At 57.5% G+C, this 14,629-nt stretch overlaps 1 protein-coding gene across 1 annotated transcript; it reads left to right on the forward strand.

The window, feature by feature from the left end:
• Positions 1-170: 170 nt before the first annotated feature.
• Caskin2 (CASK interacting protein 2) lies at positions 171-14,480 on the forward strand. Its single transcript, XM_032911826.1, is given in 21 exon segments — positions 171-307; positions 1,431-1,930; positions 5,904-5,955; positions 6,452-6,549; positions 6,941-7,086; positions 7,170-7,265; positions 7,355-7,485; positions 8,522-8,630; positions 8,903-9,011; positions 9,140-9,163; positions 9,166-9,233; positions 9,897-10,158; positions 10,261-10,382; positions 10,468-10,528; positions 10,643-10,734; positions 10,867-10,977; positions 11,052-11,153; positions 11,270-11,408; positions 11,543-13,015; positions 13,100-13,322; positions 13,578-14,480. Coding segments are annotated over 20 exon segments (3,603 nt in total). The 5' UTR covers positions 171-307; positions 1,431-1,836; the 3' UTR covers positions 13,669-14,480.
• Positions 14,481-14,629: the final 149 nt, after the last annotated feature.

Genomic DNA, 14,629 nt, shown 5'->3' on the forward strand with positions numbered 1-14,629 from the left:
AGCTTCACCTGCGCGCATGCGCTGATCCAGCCAGTGGCTCCGATCTGGACTGGCTGGCGGGGGCGGGGCCTAGTGAAGATGGGGCGTGAACCAGGGCGCTGATTGACAATCCAACTGTGCTGCCCGGACGGTCCCCAGCTCCCGATCCGGCGGGAGGGAGGGGGGAGGGGCGGGATTTCCTGCGGGAGGCGCCGAGCCGGCCCTGGAAAGGAGGAGAAAGGGGTTGCGGGGGACAGTGGAAGCCAGAGTCCAGAGTGCCTGGAATTGAGCACCGCCAGCCGGACCCCCGGCGGGGCGGCCGGGAGAGGTGAGGCTGCGGGACCCGGGCCATGGTTCAGAACCCTTGAGAGCAGACACAAACTAACTTTTCTTGTCTGATCGGCTGGCTCCTCCATCTCTCTGCTCCTTCCGCCTTCCTCGAGCCCCCCTTTTCGTTCTCCTCTATCTATCCCTCGGACTCTCTCGACTCTACGGGTCCCTCTTGCCGCTTTGTTCCCGGGGTCGGCCGTAGCTGGGCTTGGCTGCGGGGAGCTGCGCCGCGCTAGAGGGGCATTCCAAGGGGCGGGGGAGCCAGCCGACCCCAGGCACTGCCAGGAGCACTCTCTCCCGGTGCGGGTCGCGGGCTTTGAGGGGGAGTGCCCTCCGGCTGGGGCTTGGAACTTATGAGGAATGAGTGGTTCCCCACCTGGGCCCCAGGCCTGCACGAGTCTCATGCCACAAGATTCTGGCAACAAAATCACCGTCACTGAGGAACTGGCTTAAGGTTTTGTGCGGGAAGTTGGGATTTCAGGTTCAAGCTTGGGAGGTAGTTGGCTAGCCTATCCAAGCTCTCTCTGTCCTGGATCTCTACCCAGCTGCTTCCTCACACTACAGAAACAGAGAGGAAGGTTTAGCAACAGGTGCTGTAGAGCTATCCTATCCAACAGGTAGCTCTCCCCCAGAAAGTGAGGGACATAAGCACCCAGCCCACCCTCTAGGTCCCTCGTAGTGAGGAGTGTGCTGCAGACACCTAGGACAGGGAGTGACCCCTGCCATCTGCCTGTACCACTCTCCCAGGCCCTACCTCTTGGCCCCGCCTGTTGTCTGTGGGTGTCAGAGCCTCAGGCTGTGGAGAATGGGCTGCTGGCCCTGCCTACCCCAGTGTCTCCTGCTGCCAGGGCCCCTCCTGCCCATGGTTGAGGTGCTGCCCAGTGCCGTGGGGCATAGGCAACCCAGCCTCTCCCTCCTTGAATGCAGTCCCTCTCCCCTTTGCGTGTATATATTTCTCTCAAGTACTGTAACTTCCTTCCCTCCCTGAGTGGCTTAGACCCTCCATGACTCCTAGGACATCTAGGGTGGTTTGGGGCTCCCTAGAGGTTTATCTTGTTCTTCTCTGACCTGGTTTCTGGCTGTAACCCAGCTTTTCAGCGGAGGACGTGTACCTTTTCCAGACCCCCAGGACTTATCCATGGCTGCTGCCTCGTGCCAGAGGGAATGCTGACTGCTCTCTGGGTGGGCACTTGTCCTTCTGAGCTAACCCAGGAAGATTGGCGGGCCCAGTCCCAGTCCCAGCCCATTTCAGGGCTGTCGGAAGCTGCAAGCTGATCTCAGGCCAGATTTCCACAGAGCCTCCACCCCACCAGGGACTGGCTTTCCTGCCTGTGGTGGCAGCTCCCAGAGCACCTTGAGGGACTATATCTCTGCCTGACGAGGAGCCCATTGCCTGAGACACCAGACTTGTTCCCCCAAGACCAAGAGTCCTCCAAATCATTGAGGCATGGCGAACTGACATTTGACTGGGCCGGTCCCTTGCTTCTTCCTGGACTCTGAAGCCCAGAGCCTGGCCCGGTAGTCAGAATGGGCCGTGAACAGGACCTTATCCTTGCTGTCAAGAATGGAGACGTGACCTGCGTGCAGAAGCTGGTGGCTAAAGTGAAGGCTGCAAAAACAAGTGAGTCCTTGGTGGGGTGGCCGTCCAGCTGAGGCCCTTCTCTGAGTACTGCGGCTACAGAGAGAGGCTGGGGGGAGGTGAAAGCGGAGGCTCACTTTGATTTGCAGACTTGAGGAAGAAGGACTGTCCTGTTGTAGACAAGAAGTGCTTCTGTATAAGAGCCAGGGAGGAAAAAGGGTCCCTTCTTGCTCTGTGTCTCCAGGCAAGTCACTTAACAGCTCTGAGCCATGGAGCCCTTGCCTACAGAGTACCCGCATTGAAACACAGTCAGCTTCTGCTTTTATTGTTTATTGTATGCCTGGCTCTGTCCGAGGCTCTGGACCAGAGCAGAGAGCAAAGCCAACCAGTGTGCTAGCCCCTGAGGTTGCCCGTTAAGGAGGTGGTTTCGCGGACATGTTCTAGCTGTGGGTCGGGAGAGCACGTAGCCACCCCCAACCCCATCCACACACTTGAAGCTTCCCTGTATTTATGTCTGCACTTGGTGAGGATGTCTGTAGAACCTCTTTTGAAGTGGTGGTTGGCTCTCTGGTGGTGGCGGCGGTTGGTTTGGAGTTCTCTGGGGCTTAGAACCCCAGATGTCATGTTTGCCGCACAAGTCGCTTTACCCTCACTGGTGGCGCAGTCCGTTTCCCTGGCAATCTCCACACTTCCACCGTTTCTAAGGCTCCTTTCTCCCCAGCTCATAAGCTTGTGTTCCTTGGGAGGGTGTAGCCAAAGTTAATTTTCTAGAGGTTTCCACAGCCCTGAGGACTGTATCCCTGACAGGACAGTCAGTGCTGCTGGATGCATGGATGGCTTCTCAGCCCCATCTCTTAGGACACTCTGTGGTAACAGGACTTCTCACACCCACCCCAGGAAAATAGACCTCTGGACTCAAGGGCAAGCTCCCTAGGTTCTTCCAGACCGTGAAGCTGTCTTCTCCAGGTCTAAAACCAGCCTTCCGGCTCCTCCGGGATAAAGGAAATGTTCCTCAAGGAGAGGGTCTCTGGAACTTTGGGGCTTTAATACCGAGACACACCTGGGTCTTGTACACCGGACTCCTCAGGCTACTCGGAGACATCCCCACCCACACCTTAGCGTGCTGGTGCCAAAAGGAAAGACGTTAATGGCGTGCACCCACCTGCACAGCAGGGCGGAGACCCAGGCGTGAGGTGGAGCTGTGCCCCTAGGTCCTTGGGTCCTAGGGAAGTGAATGAGGGTGAGCCAGCTAGAAGGAAGGTACTGAATCGGTTGGTCGATCGTTGGTCGCCAGGAAAGGGCCTGAAGGTCTAAGTGCAAGCCACTCTCCTCCCCCTCACCTCTCTGTTGCTTTTGGCCACCTGCCTGGTGGGGCCTTGGTCACACTGCCGCTGGCCTCACAGCCCTGGCTGCCTCAGAGAGTGAGGCCCACTGGAGGGTAGAAGGAGGGGTTGGCTGATGGCGGGAACTTTACAGCTAGGTGCGTAGGCTCCAAAGAAGGACTTCTAGGTCCAGTGGCAAAGTCTCTAGGGGATCAAGTTTCTTCCCTCAGTCCAAGGTGGAGACTCACCTGTATAGCGTACAGGTGGACACAGGGTGAGAGGCCTGAGCCTTCTTATGAAATGCCTGCACTGTACCTCCTTTCTTTGTCCTCTGAGAAGCCAGAGAGGCTGGTGACAAAGACGAGGTCCCAGGTGACCTTTGTAAACCTTGGAGTTTATGAAATATTGTAACCCCTTGCTTCCTGTCAGATCCATTATGCAGATAAGGAAAGTGACAGTCAGAGGTTAGTGACTTGCCCAAGGTCACACAGCCCTTGGGTCAGATGAGAAACAAACCCTGCGCTTTCCTCTGAGCTCCCATGGTAACCTCCACTGATTTCTGTTTGTATGAGAATCATCAAGAGGCCGTTGTAAAAGCATAGAGTCCCCCAAATTAAAACGATGAGAGAGTCTGGGGCTCTGTGGATGGTCTCAGAGAGGAATAAGGGGGCCCAGGTACCATCGAAAGGGAGGCATTTTTCCCCTTGCTATGCTGACTGGAAGCCTCTAGCTGATGCTTCTTTCCTTTGGCCTCCTGATATCCAGACTACAGACTCCCCCTCCCCGGTCCTCTTCAGGAGCCGGTGCCTGGGAGGGCAAGGCCAGGCCACCTCATAGGCCTTGCCCCTTCCTCCTGCCCCTCCCCATCTATCTCCCTTTTCTGAGGTCTCCTTCCTTGGCCAGAGGAAATGGATGGGCTGAGGTGACCAGCTGAACTCACATCCTTTTCTTGGGCCTGAGGCAGGGGTGATCCTTCCAGCCCCAGAGCCCAGCTGGGGAAGAAGGTTTATGCCACAGCGGAAGGGCCTGGAGCCACTGCCAGGAACCCGGACCCTCCGCCCTCCCTCCCGCCAGGGTCCCCAGCCTAGTTTCTGGGCTTCTCCTCCACCACCTTTCCGGCTATTGTTCTGGAAAGAACAGAGCCACCTATCTGGCCCTGCCCCTGTTCCTGTGCTCCTCCTGTCACATTGTCAGCCCCTCCCTAGAGAGGACACATCCAGCCACCCAGCTGCCCCATCCCAGACTCTCTCAAGTGGACAGCGCAGTGAAGGGAAGGCTCCCTGAAGGACAATGGTTCTCTTCTCTTGGGACCTTGTTGTCTGCACTGAGGCTTAGAGAGGCACCTTGGTGGCCAAGGTCACACAGCCCAGGAGAGGCAGAACAGCCTCTGAGCCGTGCACTTCCTGCTTCTGCAGCTCCAGTTCATCCCCCTCCCATCCCCAAATGGTTCTGTGTTACAAGAACTGTCAGAGGGGATGAGGGGGGAGGCAGAGAGGTCTGTTTCCTCCCAGCAGCCCTCACACATTCCCTCAGTTGCCCCACCTTTTCTGTATTTACCTGTTAGGTGTAGAGTCCGTCAGCTCCACCCCGTGTGTACCAGCCCTCTCCCTCCCCATCCCTTGCTTTCCACTCTGATGGAATGAGGCCGTGCCTTTCCCAGGCTGCTGGGGTATTTGGGGGCCCAGCAGGGCCTGGGGGGCAGGCCTGGACCAGCATGTTTGGCACCCTGCCCAGCCTGGGCTGAGTGAGCTAGGCCCCCCCTCCTTCCCGGCAGGGTGGGTTCCAGCTGGAGGCAGGGGCGGCCTGAAACAAGGCTTCTCCATTCCCAACACCTCAAGGACCTCCCCAACATGGTCGAGCTGCTACCAGGCTCTCACCCATATGTACCCTGTCCCAGGGAGGCAGTGCCCACCGCCTCTCTAATGAAGCCTGAATAGCCCAGTCAGAGCCTGTGGGTATCAAGTGGGCAGGTGGGTTAACAGAAATCCCGGGAGACAGTCCGGGTAGGGTGCCTCAGTGTAGTGGCCAACGTGTAAGGAGTGCCCATGGGTTATTGTCATCATTCTATGCTCGCAAGGGACAGACCCTGTCCTGGCAACTCCTAGGGGGCAGATCCTACGGTCAGCCCATTTTCGAGGAGGAGACGGAGTTCTTTAGGTTAAAGGACCTGCACAAATTGGTAGGGCTGGCACACGGTCCTGGGACTCGTGTCCGTATAGCCCATATGGCTTTGCCCACCAGGTCCAACTCAGGGGGATGCTCGAAGCCTAGCTTTGTCAACCTTCTCTCCGGCCTTGAATACTTAAGCCCCCACCCTTCCTTGCATGCCTGCTCCCCCTGGCCCAATTGGACAATATGACTCTCTCCCATTCAGGCAGGAATGCCAACCATGCACCCCGTGGGCCTGTCCTATTGAAGGCATGTCAGGCCGATACCCCTTCCCGCCCCCTTTGGCTCTATAAACAAGCCGGGCAGGGGCTCTGGGGGAGGCAGGCCGCTGCTGCAGTGGCTTCATGTGCTCAGTGCCCTCGAGCCATAGGGACAGGACCCATCGAGGGCCATGGGGCAGGTGCTTTTTTGTACACCGAAAGGTCGGTTGGGTCCTTGGAGGTGGGGATGGGAGTGCCAGGTGAGGGTATGGGGCAGGGCAGTTGGTGGCATGTGCCCTGATGTCCCCTACTCTGACTCCCCAGAGCTCCTCGGCTCCACGAAGAGACTCAACATCAACTACCAGGATGCCGATGGGTACGTGCTACTGGGGACAGAGTGTGGCCCTGGGGAGGGGTAAGAGGAAAGGCCCCGGGGCTTCACAGTCTGCTCTCTCTTATTAGGTCCTCCAAGAGTGTTTGCCTAGAACTATGGGTCCTGCCTGTGTAGGGCCAGGGGGAGGGGGTCCTGCCCACCCACCTGCCTGGAGCTAGCCCTGAGCAAGAGAAGGGGCCCCCCCTTGGGTCAGATTCTTCCTGGGCCCCATTTCTCCCTGGAGGGTAGGAGCCCTCGGGCTTCGGCTCCCACAGCCCCCTCCTCTGGGCAGGCTGGGTGGGGATGCTAGACAAATGAGCCTCTCAGCCCAGACACTGAGTCCTTTCATACTGTGGCCCGGCCGCTGTGCGCTCCCACGGCAGGGCTGGCAGGCATGGGGGGGTGTGGGGGGGAGTAACTCATCACTGCAGGCCCCCAGAATGAGTTTGGGGGTGGAAGGCTACTCATTGATACCCCTATTTTGTGTCCCCCATGCCAGATTCTCTGCCCTCCACCATGCTGCCTTGGGGGGCAGCCTGGAGCTCATAGCCTTGCTGCTGGAGGCTCAAGCCACTGTGGACATCAAGGACAGCAATGGTGAGGGCCCAGTGTATTGCATTAAGTGGGGGAGGTAGGGCCCCTACTGAGGCCCTTGTGATCAGAGATCCTTCCTGTAAGTCAGAACATACTCAGAGGTGTTTGGGTGGCTTCTCTCAAACGGTGAATGGCTTCCTTCTCGAGACTGTGTAATTCAGAGTTCCCATTACTCATGAACTCAGAGAGTTTTTAGCAGGGTCCTGGGGCTGCCAGATCACCTGGGGTGGACATGGTGAGAACCCTGACTTCCGGCTCAGTAGGAAGATCTTTTTCTGACCCAACTTGGGGCGAAGCTAATGTTGCGTATGGAGCTTTCCCCTTCCAGCCAGAGGCAGCTCCATTTGCTGTTTAGTTCTTCATGACCCCTCTCAGAACTTCTTCCTCCTGTCAGGCATGCGTCCCCTACACTATGCGGCCTGGCAGGGCCGGCTGGAGCCTGTGAGGCTACTGCTGAGGGCGTCCGCGGCTGTCAATGCTGCCTCTCTGGACGGTCAGATCCCTCTGCACCTGGCTGCACAGTATGGGCATTATGAGGTGGTAAGAGAGCCTGCCTGAGGGGCCGTGGGTGCGAGGGGCCGGGGTTTGGCCAGCAGGCTCCTTTACGTGGCTTTCCCTCCCAGTCAGAGATGCTTCTCCAGCACCAGTCTAACCCGTGCCTAGTCAACAAGTTGAAGAAGACACCCCTAGACCTAGCCTGTGAATTCGGACGGCTCAAGGTGAGGCCTACAGCCCCACTAGGTGCTGGGTGCTAGGTGCCGGGTGCTAGATTCTGGAGGAGGCTCTAACTGGGTGCTGCGTACTGTAGGTGGCCCAGCTGCTTTTGAACAGCCACTTATGTGTGGCATTGCTGGAGGGAGAGGCAAAGGACCCATGTGACCCCAACTACACCACACCCCTGCACTTGGCTGCCAAGAATGGCCACAGAGAAGTCATCAGGTACCCCAAGGGGCCTACCCACTGCCTCAGGCTCGTCCTGTGGGACATTAGATTCTAATCAGTGCCTCCTTGCTGCTTTTTAAACAATAATACATGTGTTCTGTGGCGGGGCGGATGTGCATGGGAGTGATACATGTATGGGGGGGTGCTCATGAGTGATACATGTATGGGGGTTTGCTCATGAGTGATATATGTATGGGGGTTTGCTCATGAGTGATACATGTATGGGGGTGCTCATGGTGATACATGGGGGTTTGCTCATGGAGTGATACATGTGGGGGCGTGCTCATGAGTGATATATGTATGGAGTGCTCATGAGTGATACATGTATGGGGGTGCTCATGAGTGATACATGTATGGGGGTGGCTCATGAGTGATACAAGTATGAGGGTTGCTCATGAGTGATACATGTATGGGGGTTGCTCATGAGTGATACATGTATGGGGGTTGCTCATGAGTGATACATGTATTGGAGGGTGCTTGTGATTGGTACATGTGTTCTGTGGGGAGTATGTGCACATGAGTGATACATGTGTTCTGTCTATAAGGGTATGTGCATGTGAGTGATACGTGTGTTCTATCAGGGGTGTGCACGTGAGTGATACATGTGTTCTGTCTATAAGGGTATGTGCACGTGAGTGATACATGTGTTCTGGGGGGTATGTGTATGTGAGTGGTACATGTGTTCTGGGGGGGGATATGTGCATGAGTGATACATATGTTCTGTGTATAAGGGCATGTGCATGTGAGTGATACATGTGTTCTGTCGGGTGTGTGTGTGTGTGTGAATGGTACATACACATGTGTTGGGCGGGATATGTGTGTCTGAGTGCAGTTACCTGTGGAGACAATAGAGCTGGAGTTGTGGGTGGTTGTGAGGGCTGAACTAGGGCCCTCTGAGAGCGGCACACTCTTAACCACTGAGTTGTCTCCGGTCCACTGAACTCTCCAGTTCCTCCTTGCTTTCAGTGTCCCAGTCCCCACACCCCTCTGCTTCTCCCCGACCCCTACGCCTCACAAATCCCGCCCTCCACAGGCAGCTCTTGAAAGCCGGTATTGAAATCAACCGCCAGACCAAGACGGGCACTGCCCTCCACGAGGCCGCGCTCTATGGCAAAACTGAGGTGGTGCGGCTGCTGCTGGAGGTGGGTGTGGGCAGGGCCTACCGTGCCATGCTGAGGGCGATGTGGAAGGCCAGGTGTTCCGTGGATCTCACTTATTCTGAACGGTGCTAAGGGCTTATGGCTGGAGTGCAGACCCGTCTGGCTTAGACACCAAGTCCGCCTCTTAGCTCATTCTTGACCTGATGTCTGAGACTTCATGCCTCGCAACTCTGAGACCTGGAATCATCTGCCTGGGTAGTTGGGAGGAGAAATGTAATGCTTGGGATACACTCTCATGCCGCTGTGTACCCCAGGGAGGTGTGGACGTGAATATCCGGAACACGTATAACCAGACAGCACTGGACATAGTGAATCAGTTCACCACCTCCCAGGCCAGCCGGGAAATCAAGCAGCTACTTCGGGGTGAGTGGGAAGAAGTCCCAGCCAGGGGCTGGCAGAGAAGCCTTTACAGTAGGTCCCAGAGCGTGGTGGGAGTGTTAACCGAGGAGTTCAGGCTCTATAACTGACATCTGCTCACCCCCTTCTCTCAGAGGCTTCAGGGATCTTGAAGGTTCGAAGCTTAAGGATTTCTGGAATCTTCATGACCCCACCGCCCTCAATATCCGGGCAGGAGATGTCATCACGGTGAGGGGACCACACAGACGTTCCCTTAGAAGACAGACAATTGGGGTTGGGGATTTAGGCTCAGTGGTAGAGCGCTTGCCTAAGGGCGCAAGGCCCCTGGGTCCCCAGCTCCAAAAAAAAAAAAAAAAAAAAAAAAAAAAAAAAAAAAAAGACAGAAGACAAACAATTGCACTGACTTTCATGTGATCATTTCCAACTCTGGGGTCCATAGGTTCTATTAGCATTTTTTTCCCACGTGTGTGAGTGAGTACACTGTAGGCTGTCTTCAGACACACCAGAAGAGGGTGTCAGATCCCCGTTACAGATGGTTGTGAGCCACCATGTGGTGGCTGGGATTTGAACTCAGGGCCTCTGGAAGAGCAGTCAGTGCTCTAACCGCTGACCCATCTCTCCAGTCCCCTATTAGCATTTTTTAAAGGGATGACAAAGTGGAGGTTTAGAGAAATTAAACGGAGTTGCTTGGTATGTGACCTAGAGAACAGTAGCGGCTAGGGCATTCTCTGTCCTGTGGTACAAGGAGACTGAGCTGGCATTGGTGGCCAAACTTTCATAGAAGTGTGCTCCGTGAGGTGGGAGGGCTGGGCCAGTTCTGCTGATACTACAGAGACAGCCACTGCCACTCTCTTGAAGTCACTGTCCTTTCTGTCTGTGCTGTCACAACAGGTGCTTGAACAGCATCCTGATGGCCGCTGGAAGGGCCACATCCACGAGAGCCAAAGGGGCACAGACCGTGTCGGCTACTTCCCCCCGGGCATCGTCGAGGTGGTCAGCAAGCGGGTGGGCATACCGGTGACCCGTCTGCCCTCTGCACCCACCCTGCTGCGGCCAAGCTTCTCCCGGATATCACAGCCGTCGGCTGATGATCCCCTGCCGTCTCTCACCTACGGCCAGCTCCCTCGGGTGGGCCTCAGCCCAGACAGTCCAGGTACGTCCTCCCAGAAGGCACCGTGGGGCACCGGGCACTGGCAAGTTGCCCGTCAGCTGCTAGCAGTGCCAACTCTGACCTTTGTGCCCCTGCCCCCTGCAGCAGGTGACAGGAATAGCGTGGGCAGCGAGGGGAGCGTGGGCAGCATCCGCAGCGCTGGCAGCGGGCAGAGCTCTGAAGGCACCAATGGTCATAGCACTGGTCTCCTGATTGAAAATGCTCAGGTAGGAGGGAGTGTACCTGGGCCTGCTTGGGGCTTGCCTACTGCCAGTTTCCCATGCACTGAGTAGGCTCCTTTTCTGTCTCCAGCCACTACCCTCTGCCAATGAGGACCAGGTACTGCCAGGTCTGCATGCCCCGTCCCCAGCAGGTTAGAAGGGTCAACAGGATGGCACCGGCTTGGGCGGTACAGGTGGGGATGGTGGTGGTGAGGACTTGCCCCGTCCATCTGTCCTCCAACCACTTCTGTTCTCCCTCCCTGAAGACAACCTGAGCCACCACCGTCCTCTGGCCAGTTACCGCTCTGGGGAGATCTTCACCCAGGATGTGAGACCAGAACAGCTGCTCGAAGGGAAGGTGAGATTGCCGTGGGAAATACTCATCAGGCCTAGGCACAACATGGAGGGCTCTTGGGGGAGGGAGGGACAGGCCAATGGGCTAGTCCCTTTCTCCGCTGACTTCTCTATCCCACCCCACTCCCTGACCCAGGACGCACAGGCCATCCATAACTGGTTAAGTGAATTCCAGCTAGAGGGCTACACTGCCCACTTCCTGCAGGCCGGCTATGACGTGCCAACCATCAGCCGGATGACACCTGAGGTGGGTACTGCAGTAGGTGAAGGGAAGGCCAAGAAGGCAGAGGACGGCCCTGATGCCTATGCCGTGTGTAACAGGATCTGACGGCCATTGGAGTGACCAAGCCCGGACACAGGAAGAAGATCGCCTCAGAGATTGCTCAGCTCAGCATTGCTGAATGGCTGCCCAACTATATCCCGGTGAGCAGGTGTCCGGGTTGGGGCCTCTGACTCTCACCCAGGGGTGTGGCTTTTGGAGGCGGGATGCTTCCTTCCTGGCTTGGGGCAAACCTGGTTTGATGGCAGCACTTTTCCAGGTGGACTTGTTGGAGTGGCTGTGTGCACTGGGGCTGCCACAGTACCACAAGCAACTGGTGAGCAGCGGCTATGACTCCATGGGGCTGGTGGCCGATCTCACCTGGGAGGAGCTGCAGGAGATCGGCGTGAACAAGCTAGGTGAGAACTCCTTTGAGGCCCCCTGGTTGCCCCTGACTCTAGCATCTCTGAGAGGAGGGGAAAAGGAGTCTCTCCAGGGCCAACGGGGCGAGCCGTCCTAGCCCCCGCTAACCTGATTCTATCTACCCTTCCAGGGCATCAGAAGAAGCTTATGCTAGGTGTGAGGAGGCTAGCAGAACTTCGGCGGGGCCTGCTGCATGGCGAAGCCCTAGGTGAAGGCGGACGCCGGATGACCAAGGGTCCAGAGCTGATGGCCATTGAAGGCATGGAGAACGGGGACGGTCCAGCTACGGCCGGCCCTCGCCTCCTCACCTTTCAGGGCAGTGAGCTGAGCCCAGAGCTACAGGCAGCTATGGCGGGGGGTGGCCCAGAACCACTACCCCTTCCCCCTGCCCGTTCTCCTAGCCAGGAGAGCATTGGTGCACGCTCCAGGGGATCTGGTCACTCACAGGGACAGCCTGGCTCCCAGCCCAGTGCTGGTGAGCCCAGTGCCCCACAGGAGAGGAACCTTCCCGAGGGTACAGAGCGCCCCTTTAAGCCTTGCTCTCCACTCCCTGGCCAAGGACCTGCCCCTTATGTCTTTATGTGTCCACAGAGCCTACCCTCTAGCCCAGCCCCAGCACCACCTCCTGGTGTTCCCCGGGCCTTCTCCTACTTGGCTGGCTCTTCTGCCGCTCCTCCAGACCCACCCCGGCCGAAACGCCGGTCTCACAGCCTGAGCCGCCCTGGCCCTGCTGAGGGGGAGGCTGAAGGGGAGGCTGAAGGGCCAGTGGGTAGTGCTTTGGGCAGCTATGCCACACTGACTCGGAGACCGGGACGCAGCACCCTTGCCCGGACTAGTCCTAGCCTGACCCCAACTCGAGGGACTCCCCGAAGCCAGTCCTTTGCCCTCCGTGCCCGTCGTAAAGGTCCCCCGCCCCCGCCCCCCAAGCGCCTCAGTTCCGTCTCTGGCTCCACTGAGCCACCTTCACTAGAGGGGACCTCAGGGCCCAAGGAAGGGGCCGCAGGTCCCCGGAGGAGAACACTGAGTGAACCAACCGGCCCCTCAGAGTCCCCTGCTCCTTCTGCGCCAACTGGCCCTGTGTCGGACACCGAGGAAGAGGAACCTGTCCCTGAGGGGACACCGCCTTCTCGGGGCAGCTCAGGGGAAGGGCTGCCATTTGCAGAGGAAGGGAACCTGACTATCAAGCAGCGACCGAAACCAGCCGGTCCCCCTCCCCGTGAGACAACTGTGCCCCCTGGCCTTGACTTCAACCTCACAGAGTCAGACACGGTCAAACGCAGGCCCAAATGCAAGGAGAGAGAGCCACTACGGACTGCACTGTTGGCCTTTGGGGTAGTGGGCAGTGATACCCCTGGCCCCTCCACTCCCCTGTCCTCCCAGGCCCCGTGTGAAGCTCCCTCAGCTCCCTCTAACCCTCCACGGTCTGAGCCCAGCAGCCTTCCATCTCAAGAAGGCCCAGCTCCTCTCAGCCCCGTAACTCAGCCCCCTGGGTACCCAGGGCCCAGTGCTGGACCAGGTCTGGAAACCTCAACAGGCAGTAGACAGAACGTGGAGACGGAGCCTCCAGCTCCCGCCGCTGCCCTCCTCAAAGTGCCTGGAGCAGGTAAGAAGTGAGGCCTGCAGAGGAAAGGTGCAGTGTGCAGGGTCACATCTAGCCAAGTCACATGGTAACCTTTTGTCTCTGAAGGAACAGCTCCCAAGCCTGTGTCTGTGGCCTGCACTCAGCTGGCATTTTCTGGCCCAAAGCTGGCTCCCCGGCTCGGCCCTCGCCCAGTTCCCCCTCCAAGGCCTGAGAATACCGGGCCTGTGTGTCCAGGTCGGGCCCAACAGAGACTGGAGCAGACCAGCTCATCCTTGGAAGCCGCACTGAGGGCAGCTGAGAAGAACATTGGCTCTGAGGAACAAGATGGGTGAGCTGGGTGCAGTGGGGAGGGGGAGAAGGCTGTGCCTGGGAGACATCTTGGGCTACAGAGGCCTCAGTGGGACCTAGGTTTTAGAGCGGCCTACAGAGATTACTGTCAACTGTCCCTCAACGGGCACACTGATTTGGGTAACTCCTTGCCCCTGAGCTCTGAGCTCATCTGTAAGGGAAGGACAGTAACCCCTGTCGGTGGGCTGCAGACCCACTTGCCCACCTCATCAAAGTTTTCTTTCCCTTGATGTAGCCCCACAGGGCCATCCACCAAGCACATTCTGGACGACATCAGCACCATGTTTGATGCCCTGGCTGACCAGTTGGATGCCATGCTGGACTGAGCAAAACTTGGCCTGTGACTCTCCCTCCTGTCAGCATTCACTGCCTGTGGCCCAGCATGGAGGAAGCCCTTGCCACACAAGGAACAGGCAGAGGCTGGTTTGGGCTGGGGTATCCTTCCGTGGCAGAGGCCTCCTATGGCTCCAAGCGGTGGCTGGCAGTCCCAGAGAGGCTGAGAGGACTCGTCAGAACCTGACTGAGTGAGGGGCCTCAGCTGTGGGAGCGAGGCCTTCCCATGCGCAGCTGACTGCACAGCTATGGCCCCTGAACAGGGACCCTCGTGGGAGCATTCTCCTCTAGGAGGAGGTGGCGACAGGGATTTGGGGATGCACCTCTTGCCGTGTCTAAAGTCCCCGTGGCCTGGGAATTTGTCTGGCTACCCACTGAGTTACCCTAGGGCTCTGTGAGGCTGTGTGCTTGGCCAGTCCCCTCCATGCAGGTGTATATAGGTGATGTACATATGCAGCAGGGGCATGCCTTCCTGCTGGTGGCCTTATCTTCTGCTCCTGTCTGGCCATCCCACACTGGGAGGCAGGGCTGGCCAGGATCAGAGGCAGTGAGAGTAACAGATCCCCAGTGTCCAGACTCTTACAACTGTACATAGTATTTTTCAAGCAGAGAGAAAGGCATATATTTTAAATGGAATTTATTCTATCTATTAACTGCCTGAGAGGATGCAGTAGGGGAAGGCCTTCGGGCTACAGAAGAACCGTCTACCCACCTCCTGCTGGAGGACCCAGTTGGTCTAGCCTGGGCTCTGTAACTATTAACCTCTTCCCCCAACTAACACCAATGAAAGAGTCATTCCACATGACCGGGCTGTGTTTGCATCTGTGTGGCAGATCTCCAATCCAGGGATATCCCTTCACCCAGACCTGGGGCACTCATCAGTGCAGGGTCCCGAGAGCAGCAGCCTTGGGAGGGGAGCCTTCCCTGGCTGGTTCATGGAGCCACCACAGGATG

Source organism: Rattus rattus, chromosome 9 (assembly GCF_011064425.1).
Source record: "Rattus rattus isolate New Zealand chromosome 9, Rrattus_CSIRO_v1, whole genome shotgun sequence".
Lineage (NCBI taxonomy): Eukaryota > Metazoa > Chordata > Mammalia > Rodentia > Muridae > Rattus > Rattus rattus.